The 21681-nt window shown below is 35.2% G+C and overlaps 1 protein-coding gene across 2 annotated transcripts in view; it reads left to right on the top strand.

The window, feature by feature from the left end:
- MAP3K7 (mitogen-activated protein kinase kinase kinase 7) overlaps positions 1-21681 on the top strand; it is a 67173-nt gene that overhangs the window by 18808 nt on the left and 26684 nt on the right. Inside the window, exons 5-12 of one of the 2 annotated variants that reach the window (XM_019655026.1) lie at positions 336-474; positions 7183-7307; positions 9595-9723; positions 11502-11632; positions 13193-13274; positions 15566-15696; positions 16361-16490; positions 19126-19206. In XM_019655026.1, coding sequence (XP_019510571.1) covers positions 336-474; positions 7183-7307; positions 9595-9723; positions 11502-11632; positions 13193-13274; positions 15566-15696; positions 16361-16490; positions 19126-19206 — 948 coding nt within the window. The remainder of the gene's footprint in view (positions 1-335; positions 475-7182; positions 7308-9594; positions 9724-11501; positions 11633-13192; positions 13275-15565; positions 15697-16360; positions 16491-19125; positions 19207-21681) is intronic. The other variant, XM_019655027.1, reaches the window with a different exon arrangement.

Below are 21681 nucleotides of genomic sequence, written 5' to 3'. Positions count from 1 at the left end.
CCTCTTATAGTAGTGTTGTCATCACATTGCTTATGATTTATATAATTTTGTGAAAAACTGCATCATTATGAAAAAATGTGGTAATGTATGTTAATTTGAATGTATGTATGTATAATATCCAATGGGAGTGCTATTAAATGTTAGGTATTATATGTTAGTTACCCATTTGAAATTATTAGATATTTTCATCTTTTTTTTAGAAAAAAATAAAAGCAAGACTAATGGAAACATGTGTAAAATATACCCAACTGTGTGTTCTGATAGTGCCTGCATTTATCTTGTGTCTTTTGTTGTATGCAATAAAGTTCTTTTTAGTTTGTGCCTTTCTTTTGCAGTGCTGCATGGTGCTGAACCACTGCCATATTATACTGCTGCCCACGCCATGAGTTGGTGTTTACAGTGTTCCCAAGGAGTGGCTTATCTTCACAGCATGCAACCCAAAGCTCTAATTCACAGGGACCTGAAACCACCAAAGTAAGTTCTAATAATGTGCCCACTCTCACTCTCACTCTCACTCTCGATCTCACACTCTCACTCTCACTTTCACTTTCTCACTCTCTCCCCTCTCCCACCTGACCCACTCCTTAATTCAAGCTGATAGTTACACATGAGTTTTTCTCTTTTCTCTTCCCCTTTGGCTGGCTCAAGAGTGTTTATTTTTACTCACCATCATTTAGTCATTTATCTAAGCTTGCATTTTAGAATGTTTTCTTTAATAGGGTTTTTGCATTAGTTGAATTTTTATTTTCACTAACTCCTCACCTTAGAGTTCCTATATCTAGTATCTTTTAGCATATCTCATTTTGTGCCTGCAGTATATATTGTTGCCTCTGGACAGTTCGTTCCATGAGAGCAGAGACAAGGCCATCTTGTTCCCTGCTGTATCCCTAACAGCTAGCACATAGTAGACATTCTACAGAAATTTAGAGTGATTATTATTTACCCTTGCAGAGGAAAGGGCAAAAGGACATTTCTGGCACCTGGGTAGAATTTGAAACCATTTTGGATTTCTTCATATTGAGAATCCTGGGCCTTTGAAAGAACATCAAAATTCCCTAAATAAGTACTTTAAAAGGCAAAAAATTGGGCGTTTTTTAGTTTGTATAGGAGCTCAAAGAAAACATACATGTGGTATTTATTGTCCCCTTTTCTCTCTGATTTTTTTCTTCTTTATTCAACTGTGACAGAGTAAAAATAGTCTCCACATGTTCTCCCCTCCCCTCATTCCTGGCCACCATATTATTCCTCAGATAAGAGGTTTCTCTAAGGAAATCAGCCTCAGGTACTCCATTCTCTTGCTACTGCTTTAAAGTATTAGCATGTCCCTTCTGGGAATAACTTGTCACTCTCTTGTCTAATCTGATGTACTCTACATAGGTTCCAACTCTTGGAATCACTGTTCTCACTAGTGTAACTTATTTCTACTCCCAGTCTTAAACTGATTTCTCCTTCCCCAGGTCCCTGGTCAGATAATGTTTAAACTCCAGATTCATGACACTTATATTTTAAACATGACTCCTGAGGCTCTTGTCTTAGCTACCTATTTTGGCTAGTGAAGAAGAAATCATGTAGCCTTTTTTTTCCTGGTTATGGAAATTGAGTCCTCCTTTCTTCCTATATTAACACAGTTGAATTATCAAAGCAAACTCATGAAAATCATAGCTCTTACCCAGCAACAAATGGACTAATGATTTAAAAGGTACAGGCAAACATCAGGCACAGACAAAGCATCCTTTTTCTGGAGGAATCCAAAACCATCAGTTATAACTCCTTAAAGTATCTCTTTTCTTCTGTATTAGAGCACATTTTGGCTTTGGAGTAACTGACTAAATTAAGCAACATACATGAAAATAATTACGTATTTCAGGTCATTTAAGTTTTTTGACATCTTTTATATTGCATAATTACACAGCTTAAACAACTACCTTCATTCTCCATCCAACCATATCCCATAAATTTTAGGATTTAAATTTTGTTTAATCTATTTAGACAAAACACATATGACCTACTAATATCATTTGTAAATAGGGACTCTCCTTTTGCTAATAAATACCATTTAACATTTTTTTTTAAGATTTTATTGGGGAATTGGGGGAGGGGAACAGCATTGGGGAATTGGGGAAGGGGAACAGACAAGTTGCTGTTCTTTTTGTTCTTCAGTCTAGTTGTGGAGGACGTTGCTTCACTGGCCCATGTTGGTATTATCACTGTGCTCTTCCCAGGTGAGGCAGTCACTCGTGGGCCATTGGACAACTGCTCACTGCGGCTCACGGCAGCTCACGAAAATGCATGCCAGCTGCCGGCCAGCCCCACTGCAGCCTACGCGGTTGCCGGCGACTCATGGCATCCCAGCTCCAGGTCGAGCTGTTGTTGTTCACCATCTTAGCTGTAGAGGGCGCAGCGTCACTGGCCCTCATGTGGGATCCAGATCGGGGCCCTGCTGCTCAGAGCTGGTGTCCCAAGCCAACTCTTAACCAACGTGCCACTCAGCCGGCCCAATACCATTAACATATTTATAAGAGGACTGTTCTAGGTCATTTGTCCCTTTTGGGCATCCTTATGGTTACACTTATCCTATAGTATTGCAGATTGTCTTTGGGACCTCCAGTATACAAAGTGGGCTTCAGAAATAGAATTGATTTTTCAGAATCTACTGGGAAAATGAAAATTCTTTGAAATGATTATGCTTTCAGATAAAGCGCACATGCTGTATCTTGTCACTGGAAAACCTACAGGTTCTGTGGTCAGGAAGAGTTCCTCAAAATGGCATATAAAGAAGGCATCTGATGATTTGGTTAGGTGTTTTATACAGTATCAACTTGCACTCATGTCCCTATTTTATTTATCTTTTGCCAGTTTATTTGCATGTACTTCAGAAATAAAAATTTGTTTTTGTTCCTAACTTTGTGAAAGTAAGCCTACAAAGATAATTTAGGTTCTTATTTCAGTGAACCTTAAATGTCATGTTCAGGACTGGTGAACTATTAAAGTGTTATGAATAAAGGAGTGCTAATTATAACAGTAAAAAATACAAAAGTCATTCAGAAGAATTATTGTGATATCCTGAATGTACGAGGATGAAACACGGAAACCAGTTACAGAATTCTCACCTTTGGTAAAGAGTAGTAAGAGCTTCACAAGACTAGTGAAATAGGAAAAAGTTTTAGTTGAAGTACAAATAAAGGTAAATTGCGTTTAGCAGTTTGCATTTAGCAGTGTTTCCATTGAAATTATTATAGAAATATTTGTGGCATTATGGAGATGTGAATAATAGTTTATCTGGCTTATCTTAATCATGTTGGACTAAAAGAAAACTAATTTTCTAAATAATCTCTCCAGTTAGAATTTTAGCACAAAATTATATACAAAGAATTTATAAAATTTGTAATACTGAATTGCCACATACTACTGTTGAATATTACTATAGTGTGATGATGTAAATTATATTACCTATCTTTCTTTTTTGTCATCTAAAGAAAAGCCTAAGTAAGAGTATGCTACTTGGTTATTATTGTACTTGGGCTGTATTACACCTGGGAAAGTCAGAATCTTCATTTCAATAAATTTTCTGGAAACCATCTTTCTATTAGGTCATTTTAACTATAATAGAGTTATAGTTCTCCCCATACACACATTCTAAACATAATGGTTTTGGGATTGAACATTTTAAAAAGTACCTTCAAATTAAAAGTACCTTCAAAATAAGCACATTTAAAATAAGCACATTTAAAATAAATTTTTTTCTCCTTCTGTATTGGTTTATTTTACTTTATTTTCTTCAGTTAAATTACATGTTTTTTAAATAATAAATGTTCATGATTAAAAACAAATAATGTAGAAAAATATAAAGTAAGTCTTTCCTGCCTCCCATTACCTCCTCAAAGGTAGCCATGGTTTTGTTTTTTAAGCATGTATAGGTTATAGTATATATAATGTTGCTTTTTTTGCTTACATGGACAACTTTTCATGTATATGTGTAGATATTTACCTCTTTATTTTTAATAGGTAAATATTTCTAATTACCTCTTAAATAAAGTGAATACTTAAATTAGAAACTATTCTTGGTCTTATAAGCAATCTTAGAGTTGGAAGACTTGATTTATAGAGCTGTTTTTATGAAATACAATGCTGCTGAATCATTTGACATAATGAGACTCTGTAAAGTTTTTAATGCTCTAAATTTGTGCTGCTCAAACTTTCCTGCCTTCCCAGAACAAAGTTATGATACAACCTCAGTAGGTCTGAGAGCAGAAGCCCAAAAAATGCCTTCTTAAGGAAAGTCACTTACAAATTTTGTGTTCAACTTCACATATTATGTAATTTGTTTTAAAGTCACTGTTGCAATGTTAAAAGTACTTACAACTGAGTAAAAGTGATTGATGGTCCAGGGAGATTTACTAGCTTTAACCTGGGGCTTTGTAGGCTCCCTACCATTTATCCTATAGCATACACTAATATACTGGCGAGGTTGCATACCTTGGTTTGAGAAGCACATAAAGTTTAAGCCGTGATATGTATGCATTTAAATTCTAACACCCCGAGTGTGTTCAGATGCATTGTATAGAAATGGGGCTTGAATTCTTAGCTCACATGATAAGAATGTTGCCACTCCAGCAATATGGCAAACCAGATAAACTGAAAAACCATCCTACAGCAAACACCCAGAGATGCTGTATATTTCAACAAATATCCTGTTACATGCTTAGGTAATCTTACAAGAAAATAAGGGAAATCATCAGGGAAAAAGATGAAGAGAACTGAACCCTGAATTTGGGAAGCACGCATGAAGCCAAGGGCTTTACTGTAGCCTTTGAGGTAACAGAACTGAGACCTCTGCATAAGTTTAGTATCCTTAGAGGGAACAACGTAAAGAAAAGTAAGCAAGGAAAAAAATCAGTTTTATGAGTAGGTAAACTTTTATTTTTTAATTGAGGGTGTGCCTTCATGCTATTGTGAATTTGAATTTGCCTTACTTACACAATCAAGAAAACAGCAAGACAGGTTAAAAGTGCTTTGGGATCGGTAGTGTTTCAGGGCACTAAGAGTAAGTGATACGCCATTTTAAAGTCATCTGCTGTCAATCCAGGCCGTTAGGATTATTCCAGATTAAGATTAATCAAATATGAAGCACAGTAAAAATTACCACACCCATAGGATGCAAGTTACCATGAGTGAAAGTCAGCAGAAATAATAATACAAGGCAGAAATAAGCCTTCAAATATTAAGACTCCAAATATTTGGAATTACCACGTATGGCGATATATATGCTTTAATTATTTACAGAAATAAAAGAAATTAAAATGTGCAAAGAATGAAAACTATCAAGAATGACCAAAGGAATGAAATAAAACATGTAGAAATAAAGTTTTAGAATTACAGATACAAAATAGGTGACAAGAGAATTAGTGAGCCGTAAGATACATCTGCAGCTACCCAGAATGCAGCACAGACAAATACAGAGGGTACCAAAAAAATGTATACACATTTTAAGAAAGGAAAAAACTGTATTAAAATTGTAATATATACCAATAACAAAAGATGAATACAAGTCATGTGTATACAGTTTTTGGTACCCCTGGTAGATGAGAAAAATGATAGGTTAAGGATCATGTAGGAAAGGAAAAAGTACTAACAGCGTATAATTAGAATGTTCCATCTGTCTGTGACCACTACCAGAATTCTTTCTTAGACACAATCTTGGACCCAGTTTATTTGATTCCTGGCCTCAATGCCTTTTCTCAGTGAAGGCACCTTTAGGCCTTCCAGCTTAGGTGGGAAGTACTTTTAATTTGTTCTCTGCTGCAGTGCTGAGTCTTAACGGCCCTTTCTCATTCTTATTTCCTGCTCTTGGGAGAATCGAAGCAATCAGCTTTTCCAATCCTTTAAAGCCACAATTTATCACTGGAGACAAATTTTACCAAATGTTTTGCCACACACATCATTGCATGGATCTCTATCTTTTCAGCCTCCAGTTTCAGATTTCTTGCTGCCTACTGCTAAGCCAATACCAAATACATTACATTTTTGATATAGCAGTACCCGCTTTGGTACCATTTTCTTCTATTGGTTAGAGTGACACTGTTGTATTAGAAAAGCCCTGAAATTTCGTGGCTTAACAAAGTACAAGGTTTTTTTTTCTACTCATATGAAGTCCAAAGTGAGTGTCCCTGATTAGTGGGTAGTTTTTCATGTGATGGTTCAGGATCCCAGGCTCTTCCGTCTTGTACTTCAGAATCCTGTGCATTCAGTTGCATGTGTGGAAAGGAAAAGGAGTGTACATGTGGGAGACTTGTATGGGCCAGGCTTGGAAGTGGAGCACTTCGCTTCCACCTACATTCCATTGGCTAGAGTGGTCATATAGCCACATCTCACAACCGAAGGCTGGGAAATATAACCTTGTGTGCCTAGGAGGGAGGAAAAGGGCTCGGTGAGCAGCTAACCAGTCTTCTACATTAGCCTAAACTAAAGACTCTCATACTCCGTTCACCATAAGGTTGGTAAGAACAAATCAGGTTTGCAAAAACTTGTAGACCATGATCCAGAGTATGAAATACTTCATTCTATAATGTGTGTACATATTAATATGTATAGAATTGAAACAACTTTGATGAAACATTTAATCTTATTAGTTGTAATACACTTTGATATTTTCTTTTGTAAGGTGTTGTCATAGTCTACTGAATTGATTTTTGTGACCTAGGTTTCCAGATCTATGATCTAGATTTTTATGACTAGATTTCTGCTGATAGCTTGAAAAACACTGGGATAGATAGATGAAATATAGGGGTAAGTGATTTATGAAGGTATTGCTATTCATTGACTCCCATTTCAGGACACCATAATGTGACCTATCAGAAGTTTTGTAAACTCTGTGTTTTATTTTGACCCAGAGAGAACTATAGTTAGGACAGATTATAGACATACAGATGAAGACATAAAAATGTGTGTCTGGCAGCATTCCTAAGAGAACTAGCCTCAGGTCAATTAATTTTAGTTAATTAATATTGAAAGAAATAATTAATATTCCTCTGAATCATTAAGCTGTTACAGTGACCAGTTAACATTTCTCAGAGGTTGAATGGTGACATTTTGCGTAACCCTTTCTATTTCTACAAATGTCTCTTTTATTGTAGAATCGAGCATTAGCCATATAACCTTTGATTTTATTTTTTTTTTAAACAGCTTGCTGCTGGTTGCAGGAGGGACAGTTTTAAAAATATGTGACTTTGGTACAGCCTGTGACATTCAGACACACATGACCAATAACAAGGGGAGTGCTGCTTGGATGGCACCTGAAGTTTTTGAAGGTAAAATAACAGAAGCATGTGATTGATAATCTGTCTTATTACTTCATGTAAATCTAATATGTGTTTATGTCTTTGCTCTATTTCCATGGTTTTATTTCTATATAATATATAATTATAAAGTGTATACTAAAGTCTAAGGAGATATTAAATATAACCTTAAATCTTAAATAATCCCATAGCAAGATTTAAGTTGTCTAGCACCTTGTATACAAGTTCAAGCATATGTACAGTTGACCCTCACTTGCAAAATTACCTATGTGGAACCTAAAATCAGTACTCATGGTTACTCACAGGCACGCATAGAGTGGGGAAAAATTTTGAGTTTGCCCAACACACGTTTCCAGCGGAGGTCAAAGAAAGTAAATTCTATGCCTTGTTTTAGCTCTCACTGTTGTTTTTGTCATCTGTTTAGTGGCACATTTCTTTCGCTTCTTAATGCTCTTTGTTGGTGATTTTGCTGTTTAAAATGGCTTCCAAGAGTAATACTAAAGCGCTTTCTAGTGTTCCTAAGTATAAGACTGATATGTCTTACAGAGAAAATACATGTGCTAGCTAATTTTCATTCAGGCATAAGTTATAGTGCTGTTGGCCATGAGTTCAATATTAATGAATAGACAATATATATTAAATAAGGTGTTTTAAACTGAAACACACAAGTTATACTCATATACTTATCAGTTAACAAAAATGTGATGGAGGGACTTGCAAGCAACTAACGCTGTATTTTCCCTAGGAGCAACTGATGCAGAGTTCACTAATTCAATGTTTACAGCAACTTGATAGAACATAAATAAGTAGGAATAATGGGAATCAACTATCCTTTTCTATTGGTTTTCTAGCAATTGAAAATTGATAGTCTGAAATTTAAATGAGCATGTCTTAAAGAGAATGCAAGTAAATGGGAGAAAACATGGTACTAAGAACAACAAGTAAAGGATAAGCTTATGTTTACTTTCTTTTACATCTCCTCATCTCACTCAAGTTCTAAAAGAGTGATCCATAAATTTCATACCAGGGTTTCTGTATAAAAACATCAAGTTGTCTTTGAAATGAGAAAAGTTGAACTGAAGTTGTGTGACCTTTTTTATTTTAGGATGTATGAATGCCTATAAAATTCATGTTCAGTAATCAGATTCTGATTAAGGCTTATTTCTTTTATTTTTTATGAATTTGAAGTTTTTTTGTTTGTTTTTAGTTAGCCAAGAGAAAAAGAAATTTGCTATGCAACTGGTCACTTGAATGGAACCATTTTGCCATAAAATTCAATTTAAAAGTCAGTGGACAAGCAAGTGTTAAATTATACAAAATTAAATAATGCCTCCTTGTTTGCAGGTTCATATATAAAAATACATATAATTGGTTTGTTTTAAAATTATTTGTTTAATATACCTTTCTGTGAGTTAAAATAACACAGTATTCCTGTAGCATGGAGAGCAGAAAGATTTGTTTATACAATAAAGAACCCAGAAATAACTTACTGTTAATTGTTTAGAGTAACAAAGCTCAGACTATTGGGCTATGTAGATTTTTTCTATTTCTGAACAATGTCAGCACCTGTAGCCCACATTAGATTGTAACGTCATTGTAATTTAATGCTTACAGTGCACTGCTAAATGCATATGTAACACATACTAAGTACATGTGTAGCTGTCATTATAATTATTGATCCTTCTTATAGAGGGTTGTTTGGGGTTTGTTTTTTTTTTGGGGGCTGTTTATGTTGTGATGATTCACCACCAATTGATAAATCCTATAAACATCGCTCCATAATCTGTTTGATATAAATTTGTTATCCATAACCTTTACTGTTTACAGTTTATTTTTAAGTTTGCAAATTAAGAATTTTATCTTACCAGATAAAATCTTAACACTGAATTAGAAATTTCTTCTGTTTTGATAGTAGAGAAATACTTTCCATCAAGAGACTAGAGGAAGAAATTTTAAGATTAAAACATTACAGTAAGGAATGAACAATACGAATGTTTCTTTCTTTGCCCCAGAGAGAGTATAAGTCTAAATAAATAAAAGATAAGGCCTGTGCTTCTTGATGAAAAGATAGAAAATGACCAACTTTCTAAAGTAAGTTTTCTAGTTCATCATTAATACTTAATTCATGAAACAGAAGTATTTGTTGCAAAGACTTAAAAACTACAGGAGTAATTTCTCAGCTCTACACATGGCACCTCTTGTTTCTGTACACAATGCTCATTATTAAAATTTGTGAAAACAGTTGTTTCTGTATGTCATGTGGGAAAAAGTCTTGAAATTTTACCACCTTCTTTTCTAGGTAGCAATTACAGTGAAAAATGTGATGTCTTCAGCTGGGGTATTATCCTTTGGGAAGTGATAACACGTCGAAAACCCTTTGATGAGATTGGTGGCCCAGCTTTCCGTATCATGTGGGCTGTTCATAACGGTTTGTGAAAATACATTTTTCTTCTGTGTATTTTGCATATTTCTTCTTTGGAAAATTGTTTCTCCCCAGAAGACCATTTATCCCTAACATTAAAATGTACAACTCTTTGCTACCAGAATACTTTCCTGCTATCAGTTTGCCACCCTTTCCGCAGCCCCCAAATCAGGCAGGACGAGGCTGGGGAGTGGTCCTGACCTGCTCACAAGCCTGAAGGGGGTCCGCTGGCTCTGTTGTTTAAGGAAAGGCCATCAGTAGACAGCCAGAGCTCATGGCTTAGGTTCGGCGCTCTCCAGGAGATAGAGAGCATGGGACTGGACTCTGTGGAGAAAATAAAATTTAAAAATGCAATAAATAAATGCTCTCATGTGGTTAAGGTAATTGGAGAGCTGTAGCTTTTTCTCCTGAGGAAGCAAGGGTCTCACTGAGGAGAGAAAGCAGAGAATAATAAGAGTTGGTACTTAAGCTATTCAGAAAGGCAAAACGCAGAGTGCTTTACAAACTCTTTATCTTTTCATTCATCCTTATGAGGTGAGTGCCATTGTTGCCCCATTCTACAGTTTTACCGATTAGGAAATTGAGACCACGAGAGATTAAATAACTTGCCCAAGATCACAAGATTAGTTAAGTGGTATTGCTGAAATTCAAAGCAGATCTGACTCCAATGTCCATATTTTTAAGTTATATTGACTTAGAGACTCAGTGTTTTTGCATCCCTCCTATTCCTTTTATACCTCCAGTTAGGATGTTTCTAACCACCTATGATATTAGAATACATCTTTATTAATCAGGTTACTTCACATTTGCTTTGGGAAAATAAACTCTTCATGAAGGGAAATTGCTTAGCTTTTCTAACTTTTAACATCACTCTCTTATTTAATTTCTGTCACTTGATTAGAATCATTCTGATTAATGCCATTTTAATACACTATTCCACAAGTGATACCAACAAATATGTGCCTAACTATGTAGGTCTTTCATAGATCTCTCAAATCATGCTGTTGTCTGAGTAATCCTGTGTTTTTACCAGTTTCCTGTACTACCTTTTATTTTACTTCCTTTAATGTCATTGTGGAGAATGCTAGAGCACTCAACCAAGACTGTTTTTTTTTTTCTTTGTCAATTGTCAGTAAATAATTGAATATCAATAAAATAAGGCATAAAAGAACTAACTTGTAATTGATAAAATTACAAAGATTTCATTATATTTGAGGCCTTCTTTAAGTTAGGGCCCTTAGTAATAATATTACAGACTTGGTAATTACACAAAAGTTGTCAGTTTTCAGCTAAGAAATGATTGATTCACAGCAGCCAAAAGGTCTGCCTCTCACAAAAGAGCTATTTGAAGGTCATTGAGTATAACACCATTGTGATTTTTTTAGGTATGGAAGATATTTTTCAAATACATTTGAAATTTTGTAATTAATCTGAAAATATAGTTCAAGTTAGATTACCTCAGTTATTTTTCTTAATAAAACACACATTAAGCCATTATTTGTTAAAAGAATGTTTATAACACATGAAATATTATTCATTCCCAGTCTTACTATTACCAAACTGCATATAAAGGTTTTAATTTAACTTTTCAAAAGATATAGCTTCCCCTGTATTAAAATGTAATATTAACCTAAAGGCAAAAAAACATACTTTATTACTCAAAAAAAATCTTAAATTACAAGTCTATAAAATAAATACTGCTTTAGAAATACGTGTAAAGAGCTTACTTCATTTTTGGGGTAAATATGTTCTTTCTCCCCCCTTCTCTTAATTTTTAATTATAGGTACACGACCACCACTGATCAAAAATTTACCTAAGCCCATTGAGAGCCTGATGACTCGCTGTTGGTCTAAAGATCCTTCTCAGCGCCCGTCAATGGAGGAAATTGTGAAAATAATGACTCACTTGATGCGGGTATAATCCTTCTTTTGAGGGGCTTTGGATTTAGGGAAATTTGATGTATACTGAGTTTAAAGAAAAGGGATATTATTGCTATTTTCTGCTTTATACTTTTCTTTATTTTCCAAGTACAATAGGCGTTTATTACTCATAATCAGATGAGGAAATGTTATTTTGAAAAAAAAAGTCTAGTTTTATATAATAGAAAAATGGCTACAATAGGCTTTTGACTTGCTTTTTCTCCTCCTGCTTAACTTAGTGGATAACTGTGTTTGTTTCTGGGCCTCTTGCCTCATCTGTATAATGTGAGAAAAGCTCAATTAGGTGATCTTTAAAGCCTTTACAGGACTTACAAATTTCATGACTCTAATACTTGCTAAACTAAATTTTAAATTTTCTTTAGTACAGATCTTCCATCAAGCAGTCATTTATGTAGGGCAATAGAAAGGTTACACTCCCAGACACATTTATTTAAGTGAGTTTTACCTTTTGGTTGTTCACTGCATATTTTCAACTTTTCATTTGCCATTAAAAAGTTAAACTCTCTTCTAGGACTCATAGAATTTTTAACTTTAGAACAACCGTTTTAAGTATCAAAATTTCCTAGTCTGTAAATCAAACATTTGTAGAATTATTTGAATAATTTTAGGCTCCTCATTTTTGGTGCACTAAAAACCTATCCAGTGATACCTTGACTTTAAAAAGTTAACATAGTTATGAAAGTATCTGAATTTCAGAACAACTTAGTAGGAAAATCTCTAAGTGATTTCCTAAGTGGCCAAAGATTTAGTTTGTTCATGCTGTTGAAAATAATTCAGGCAAATCAGCTTGAACTAATCTGATTAAAGCTTACCATCATATTTGGATACCAGCTATATATAGAATCCCAAAGACATATTCATAAGAAGATAACTTAGTGTCTGTAGCCAGGTATCTTAAAACATTAGCATGTATACATTGTTCAGATTGTAATTGTGCTTAATATGTGCTTTGTTTAATTTGAGAGAAAATCTTTCCTTTTTTCTCTAAATTCTCATTTTTGTCCAGCACATATTTCTAATATTACATCTCCAGTTCATAGAGGGATATCCATAATCTATCTTTTATATTTAAAAGATTAGTTCTAACAAGTATCCTATGACATACCAGTCTCAGTTGTCAGACTAACAACCATTTCAACCATTTGGAAGTTTACATCATTCCTTTGAGAACATAAATATGTTTCATATAATTATGAGGAATGATACTATTGTGTTTTATCTGTTTCTTTAGAGAAATATTTGCCGTTTTCTTCAAGACTATCTAGGCTATGTATAAAATAGATACTTAGGTAATACACGGCATTGTTCACAATTGAAATTCAGAAAAGTAGCACATTATTGTCATTTTTGTAAAATCGAAAACTTAGTTATCTACAGATTCAGTGTATGCCTTAGGGAAAATAAAGCAGCATCTTTGCTACATTCATATCCCATGAAAATGAAATAATTCAGATGTACCCTTCAAGTTAATTTTTACAGGATTTGATTTGTATTAAAGAAATTTTAAATTGGATTTACTTTTTTTTATATATAGTACTTTCCAGGAGCAGATGAGTCATTGCAATACCCTTGTCAGTATTCCGATGAAGGACAAAGCAACTCTGCCACCAGTACAGGTAAATGGATAGATAGGAAGAGTAATAACCTAATTTTTTGTGTCTTTCCCATGAAATTATAATCAAGAGGCAATGAATGATGTTCCCATTTACATTTTAATTTCTTCATTTCATATGATTGACTGGTTTGAGTTTCCAGGTGCATCATTTTTTATGAAGGCACCCAAATTAAAGCATTTCTGAAGACCTGCTTCCAAGTCTTGGAATTCTTGCATAGTTATATATAAAAAGATTGAATATTGTAGTGCTGCGAATGTCATTCTTTATTTGAAAAATAGTTTTTATATAAATACTGATAGATCAAATAGTATTAGAAATTAGCGTGTGTGTGTGTATGTATGTATGTGTAGCAACGTATGTCTCCATCATGAACATTTTGTTCTTCGTAGAAGAGTCTACAGAGACTTTTATTTAAAAAGCTGTGTTTTAGGTCAGCGTTCCTCTGATTTCTAAACATGAAGTGGAGGGATCTGTAGTTTATGGTCATCAAAAGAGAGTAGAAATAGTACTCTTAGAAAAATTGTACTTCTCAATATATATTTGGCAATACATTATGGCATTAAAGCATTTATTATTAATTTAATTAAAACTAAAAGATATATGTGTATGTATATACATATTTGTCTTATACTTAAAATTTTATTTTTATTGACAAATATTGTTACTGGGTATCCCCCACCTCAAAAAAAATAATATTTATTTTAAGCCGATTTAATGTTTGGCTGGTTATTCCCAAATTCCAGTTTTACTGAAAATCCTTTTGAGTTGCTCTGAATTTTAAAGTGAACTCTAAAATTCCATTTTTTGCTTCTGTTACTTACTACCTTAAAACTTGCTTTCCGTTTTTATACTGTAACCTTCAGTCATTTGATCCTTTACCTTTTCACTGACCCTCAGTCCTCTTGGGTTCTTCCTCTTCCTCCCACTTAATTCCAGGCAGTTATTGGGAATAATTCTCAGCCTTCTAGCCCTTGTCTCAAGCTTGCTCCTCTAAAACCACAAGGCTGCTTGAATCTGACACTTTCCTTGTCTATATCAGTGCAGCTGAATGTGGCTGGAGATGACACATCCAAATGCCTATTTAGTGCTTCTGGACAGTTGTACGATATTTTAGTTCCAGATGACTTAATTCTGTACATTAACCTCTCTCCTCAAACTTCAGACACCTCCTCCCCACTCCTCACTCTCATCTGACCTTGCTTACTATTTATCTGAAGAAAACAAACTGGTGTACTCAGAAGATAGCTTCCACAAGCTCTTTCACTACATCTGCCCATCTACCTGTATCTGTGCTCACCTACTCTACATCCTCTTCTGTTACTGTGGCTGAACTGTCCACGCTTCTAGCCAAAGGCAAGCCTGCCTGCTTGTGCATTACTTCCCATCTGCTCTTCCCAGCAGTTCTTCCCTCTCTCTCTTGCATCATCTGTTTTGGCCTTTCCACTGGGATCATTCCCAGAGCATATATAGTCTGTATTTGCATTCTCTAGCTTCTTTCTTCCCGTTCTCTCTTGTGCCCACTCTATTCAGGCTTTTGTTATATACCACTACTCCAGAATTGCACTTGTCAAAGTCACCAGTTATCTCCACATTATTAAATCTAAGTAAATAATTTTCAGCTCTCATCTTTTTTGACTGTCAGTAGCATTTGACACACTTCATTACTGCACTTTCTTCAGTTGGTCCCCAGGATACTGTACTAGCCTGTATCATCTTATATCTCTGGCCACTGTTCTGATGGTTTCCTGTGCTGGTTAGTTCTAATTTTCCCAGCTATACATGTTACAGTGCCCAGGGCTCAGTCTTTTGGCCTCTTTGCTTATCTGTCTACGCTGATTTCCTTGGTAATCTCCTCTAATATCATGGCTTCATATACCATCTATTTTGCCCCATCCCACACCTGAACTCCACACTTATATTCAGCTATTTACTTGATATCTAATAGGAACTCAAACTTACCATTTTCTAAACTGAGCTCCTGATAACTCTCTTCAAACTCACTCCGCCCATGGTCTTCCCCATCTTGATTAATAGCCACTTCATTCTACTAGTTCAGGCTAAGAGCCTTGAAGTCATCTTTGACTATTAGAAGACTGTTTATGCATTTTGGTTCCTTTTTTGTGCTATTCTTAAATTTAATGTAAAATGGTATTTTGGGAGAGGGTATCTTTATTAACTTGAAAAGGCTTATTTCTGTCTTTGCTAATTTAGAAAATAATTTAAGTTACATATTTGAGTAAAGCATTTGTATTATTCTCAGCCTATAATCATAAATGTTTCTGCTTTCCTAGGCTCATTCATGGACATCACTTCTACAAATACAAGTAATAAAAGTGACACTAATATGGAGCAAGTTCCTTCCACAAACGATACTATTAAACGCTTAGAATCAAAATTGTTGAAAACTCAGGCAAAACAACAGGTTTGTTTTGTTACTAAAAATAAAATCATGTGGTAACCTCACCAGTAGTCTTAACGTTATACCAACTGAAATTAATTATTTGCCATCTTCCATTATACAAATCTTGAATCTTTTCTCTGAAACAGATAAGCTTAAGAGTAGAGACATATAATGAGATTCTTCTACCATTTATTACCTATCAAATTGTTTTTCCTTCTAATGATTGCTGCCTTTGCCAACTGTGCAACTCCTGCCCTTTGGTGATCCCTAACTTTAGTGGTTGGTTGATGGTTAAAAATGTAAAACGGCTATTTCTTGGTTGTACTACCCAGTTAAAGGAATTGTCCTATATTTGTCATTTCATGTTGTTCGGATTTATTATATATTTGCCATTATTCGTTTCAAAATATTTTAAGTGATTTTATTCATCCTGTCTGAGGCATTTGGGTAAACTAATAATTGGGGCATTTAACTCCAAACTCTAGTGACCACCCTTTTCTAAGGGCCAGTATTGCAGCTTGCTCCCCCTTACTCCTATAGCTTCCTCTCCTTGAAAACTTCCCTTTTCTTTCAGAACAGAACAGAATCCCTAAGAATCCCAGTTTGTATCCTCCTCCTTCTAGACTGTCCAGGATTTTAAGTCTAAAGAGCTTCAGTAATTCAAATTGACCTGTGATTTTAACAGAGTGAATCTGGACGTTTAAGCTTGGGAGCTTCCCGTGGGAGCAGCGTGGAGAGCTTGCCCCCAACCTCAGAGGGCAAGAGGATGAGTGCCGACATGTCTGAAATAGAAGCCAGGATTGCTGCGACCACAGGTAAACAGGAAATAAGAGTCTGAAGAGGAGTGAAAAGGATAGTTTCAATTGTTTTTGTAGTGGGACTATCTGAGATTTTTTTGTCTTAAAATTTTTTAAAGTTGGAAACAGGCTTACAATATACTTTCTAAGCTTCTAGCAATAATTTATACATTTCTTTCAAATTGCAAATAACGAAGATATGACTTGTAAAATTATTTGGATCATAAAATAAACCTTACTAATTACAGATTTAACAAATATAATTCTTTTAGCTCAAATGTGAGCTGAAAATCTAAGTGAGAAATTGAAATTTTGCCCAAACCAGAATGTTTTGGCAGTTTTTAAGTGATCCTACTAGAATTTTGTGCTAAGTTCAAATAGTACCAAATATTTTGTTTTGAAATTGGGGGGAAAATGTACTCCAGACCTACATATGATTTGGCGTTACTATCTGCTCCTCCTGCCAGTGGCAAACATAGCTAAGTTGGTTATGGTTAGTTCTTCTAATTGTAAAATTAAAGATCATGATAATTTTATTTAATATTGAAAAAGCTAACATTTAAATTCCATTTTATCAGTTCTTAAAATGATTAGTAATGGAAGGACTGGTCAGCACAGAAACAATTGTATATCTTATTACCTGAGTGAACTTCTAATCCCCTTTTCTAACCAGGTTTCATTTTAGTAATGCTGGTTTAATTTGTTTTCTTTCCAATTACCCCAAGGGTGGAGGGGAGCTGATTATAAAAGTAAATGCATTTCTGTTGTGAAAAATGTGGAAATGTAAACAAACAAAAGAAGACAATCTTCCATAGTTGTGTCACTCAGAGATAAACACATTTTTGTGTGTTTAACTGTAGTCTTTAACTATATATGTGTATACATGTGTATTTGGATATATATTTTTTAACTTAGCTAACCAGATTTTTTTTTTTTAGGTCTTTTTTGTCATTCATTTGGTTTTTTCTAAATAGAATATTCTCATTTTGTGTGAAGCTCTTTTCAGAAGTTGTCCAGAGGACCATCATCCTATACTTATTTTCAACTAATCATGCTTACTGATTTTATCAGCTACCATTAGAATCGGATAGATATAACAAAATATCCAAAATAACAGTGTCTTTAACACATAAGCCTTATTTTTCATGGATAAACAAATCTGGGGGTAGGCTCCATGATCATTAGGCAGCGGGGCCCCTCCATCGCTCTGTGCCACAATCCTTCCATCCTTGAGGCTTTCATCCTCAAGGTAACTAACTTTGTGCTCCAAATGGATATTATAATTCTAATCATCACATCCATAATCCAGGCAGCAGGAAGGAAGAATTAGGGGAAGGTTAAAAGGGCACAGGCCCAAGCTCTTTCAAGGAGCTTTCCCAGAAGTTCCCCAGAACAACTTCCACATATATGTTATTGACCATTGTAATATGGTCAGATGGCTACACATGGCTTCAAGGAACAGAAGGACCTGGATGATCTTTTATCTGGGAATATAGCTGTCCTAAGTCAATTCAGGGCTCTGTTGCTAAGAAAGAAGGGAAGAATAGAGATTGGCACTAGCAGACTCTGCCACGCAGATGGTCTTCAGAAAAAGTCAAGTTGAATGGAGGTCACCAGCCACTGACAAGCCTTCCTGGCCTCTGTGTCACAGTGTAGTGTCTCAGTGTAGGATGGGAGTCTCAGTGTAGTGTCACATGAACAGTGTACACAAGGACACACCCTCACACTTTGGGGAACTTTTTTTTACTTAAGGGATATCATTCAAGGTAGACCTGGCAAATAGTGATTGCTACCTTTAAACTAGAAACAGTACTATAATCATAGCTTTATGTCTGCTAGTGTCAGCCCCATTTTCATCCTGGCCCCCCACCTCATATCAGAAAATTGACTGGCTTATAGTTATTCTTTACAGCAGTGATATTTCACTAGGTTGAAGTTAACCACACACATTAAATTACCCTGTCCTCTTCTGCCTAAAGGTAGAACAGATGCTATTGAACATGCATTGAGTTTTACACAATTCAGATTTTTTTTAGTGAATTGTCTTACTTTGTTTAGTAGGAATGTACCCTAAACTTTGAAACTACAATATTCAGTTTACTAGAAGTATATATAAATACTTATAATTATAAAAGCATACACATTTCGTACTTAGATTCAATAATTATCATTTAATCACTGAATTTTACTTTGTAGCATTCTTCAAGAAACACCTAACTTGAACACACATTCCTGTGTTTATGTAATTAAAACAAATATGGCAGCTTATTTCTTTTAATTCCTCTCTTCCTTCCCACTTTCATCCTAGCCTCATGCCCCCACCTCATATCCGTGGTTTCACTTAAGTAAATTGTTTCTATGAAAATGTTTGAATTTAGCTTCCTCATTACCCTGCAGCTTTGTTTGTCTCTGTCCTTTTTTTTTTTTCCCCCGCTAATTAAAACCAATATGTGAAACATCTTGTATTGGTAGTTTGCTCCTTAATCATGCCTTTTCTAAGCATGGATGAAAAGTTAGATAGTTCTGCATGCCATTCTGCATGAAGTATTATTAACATAAATACTTGAAAACTATTCTGTTTTTGTAGTTAATCGTTTTCTGTGTTACTATTTGTGGTTGTTTGCATGTATACTGTATATATGTGTTTTTGCAGCCTCTTCCAAGCCTAAACGGGGCCACCGTAAAACTGCTTCATTTGGCAACATTCTGGATGTCCCTGAGATCGTCACATCAGGTATCATAGACCTCCTGAATTGGTCTAATAACTGTGGAACCGGAATAATGATCCCTGATACTTACAGAATGCTTCTTGCTCCAATTTTTATAGGACATGAAAATAGATACCTTGCATGTAGTTACTAGGGTGACAGGTTGAAAACTGTATACATTTATCTCCATTGACGCAGGCTTGACAGGATACCTAAGATCTCCAAAAATGAGGATAAAATAGAAGGCAGAGTAAACCTTTTCATAGAAGGGAGAATGCCAGCCCTGAATTTTGCCAACTTCCTCTCAGGTTTTGAGTGAGCAAATGAACTGAACCCAGACCCTTTTTGCACCCAGCAGAACCGAACACATACCCTTTTTGCACCCAGACCCTTTTTGCATACCAGTAAACAAGTATTTAAAAATATTTGTTGTCCTTGGCTCCGTTTCTTTCTTAGTTACTACTTTAGGGCTCCCGCTAGGCTTTCTGTTCCAGCCTCTTTCTGTTGGTAGCAAGTAAAATATGGAATTGAGAAAAGAGAGTTGCTAAATGCCATTTTACCTTAATTTAGAAAACAGAAACAAAGTAAAACTAAATGAGATACGCTGTTTTGCATGGTATCTTGTCAAAGAATCCTGGTCAATTCTGACTCTTGTGTATTACCAGGAAAATCTTCTCACAAATTACTTAGTTTTATACCTACGTCTCACATGGTACTTCAGTGTCTCAAATTGGTAAATTGCTTTTATTTCTTATGGTAATGATTTTATAGATGAATCTAAATCACCATTTTTGATAGAAACTTAAATAGCATATGTGACCTGCAGTACTGGTTAATATATGTTATCAAAATTATCATTTATCTGTTTGCTTTAGGTTTTTCTTTACCTCTTTCCCCAAATTTTTGATAAGAAAATACACAAATTTTCCCACACACATTCATGGGTGTGATTCAATTGAATTCTGCAGCACTCTGTACTTTGCCTGTGATTGTGCTTTTAGCGTACTGTTGTATTATAGTGAATACCTAGTGGTTGTTTTTTCCTCTGATGAACTGAAAACTGAGAATAGAGACAATACCTTTGTTATTTATTATTGATTTTATCAGCAGCATCTGGCTCAATGCCTCATACATAGCGTTTAATAAATATGTGCCTGTTAAACAAATGAACAAACTGTTACGGAGGTCCAGTGGCTAGGAACTAGGATACATATAAAATCTGTATAAATTATAAATATATATAAAATATAAATTATATAATTCTTAGGGGCCATTTTGTCTATATAAAATCATTTTGTATTAGTGTAATTTTTATTCTGGTTATCAGAGTAGTTTATTTTTACATCATGTTCATTATTGCTGTTCAGAGAATTTAGTTAACCTATTTCTCACATAGTCATTTTATTTAGTGAATCATGGGCTGCTGTAAAAATTAACAAAGTACATGATATCATTTTACCTTCACGCTGAAAGGCACTATGTTTAACAGAATAATATTCTGACTAAAGAAGTGACGTTTAAACGTACATGCTGCTAAGCTGTGATTTTGTTTTAAGATTTTATTGGGGAATTGGGGGAGGGGAACAGCGTTGGGGAATCAGGGAAGGAGCACAGACAAGTTGCTGTCCTTCTGTTCTTCAGTCCAGTTGTGGAGGACGTCGCTTCACTGGCCCATGTTGGTATTGTGATCATTGCGCTCTTCCCAGCTGAGGCAGTGGATCGCTGGCCATTGGACGGCCGCTGAGCTGTGATTGTTTTAAATGTTTGAGGGAATCAGGAAAATATAGGCAAATGGTACTATAATCCTAATCCAGGCCTACATACAAGATAATGAGGGAGAGAGAAGAGGAGAAAATAATCATCTAGTGGTTCTCAACCACGGTGAATTTGCCCACAGGGGACAGTTGTCTATGTCTGGAAACATTTTTGGTTGTCACAACGGGCAGGTGCTACTGGCACATAGTTGGCAGAAGCAGGGTACTGCTACACATCCTACAATGTACCAGATAGCCCCCTGCAGCCAAGAATTAGCCAGCCTAAAATGTTAACAGTGCCACAGCTAAGAGGCTCTGTGTGGCCTAGAAAGTAGTGTAAAGTACATTATCTTAACTGACCTTCAAAACAGTCTTATAACTAAGGTTACCAGATAAAATTATGTCTGGCCATTTTACAGATGACGCACTTAGATCTGATGATGTTGCGTGGTTTCCCAGAGCAGCAAATCCAGGATCCCAGCCTAGATTTTCTGACCGAAAATCCATCTATTTTTTCGTCTTTTGTTTGAGTCAGAGAAGATGAGTAATTCTGCTTTGCTTCTCCTTAAGGATTACATTAAAGAGAAGCTCATCAGCCAGGAGACCCTTTTTTATGACATGGGTCCTTATGGAGTCAGGGACCTTTGATTCTGTATTTAATTGCCAGAGCAACATTGCTGTCTAAATGGAAATAATATTCAGTAATACATTTCATTAAATATTTTTGTTGGGGTTTCTCCCCATAAA

This window comes from Hipposideros armiger, unplaced genomic scaffold, assembly GCF_001890085.2.
Source record: "Hipposideros armiger isolate ML-2016 unplaced genomic scaffold, ASM189008v1 scaffold_234, whole genome shotgun sequence".
Lineage (NCBI taxonomy): Eukaryota > Metazoa > Chordata > Mammalia > Chiroptera > Hipposideridae > Hipposideros > Hipposideros armiger.
Note: the sequence above shows the minus strand (reverse complement) of the source record. Positions and strands in the feature narration are given on the sequence as shown.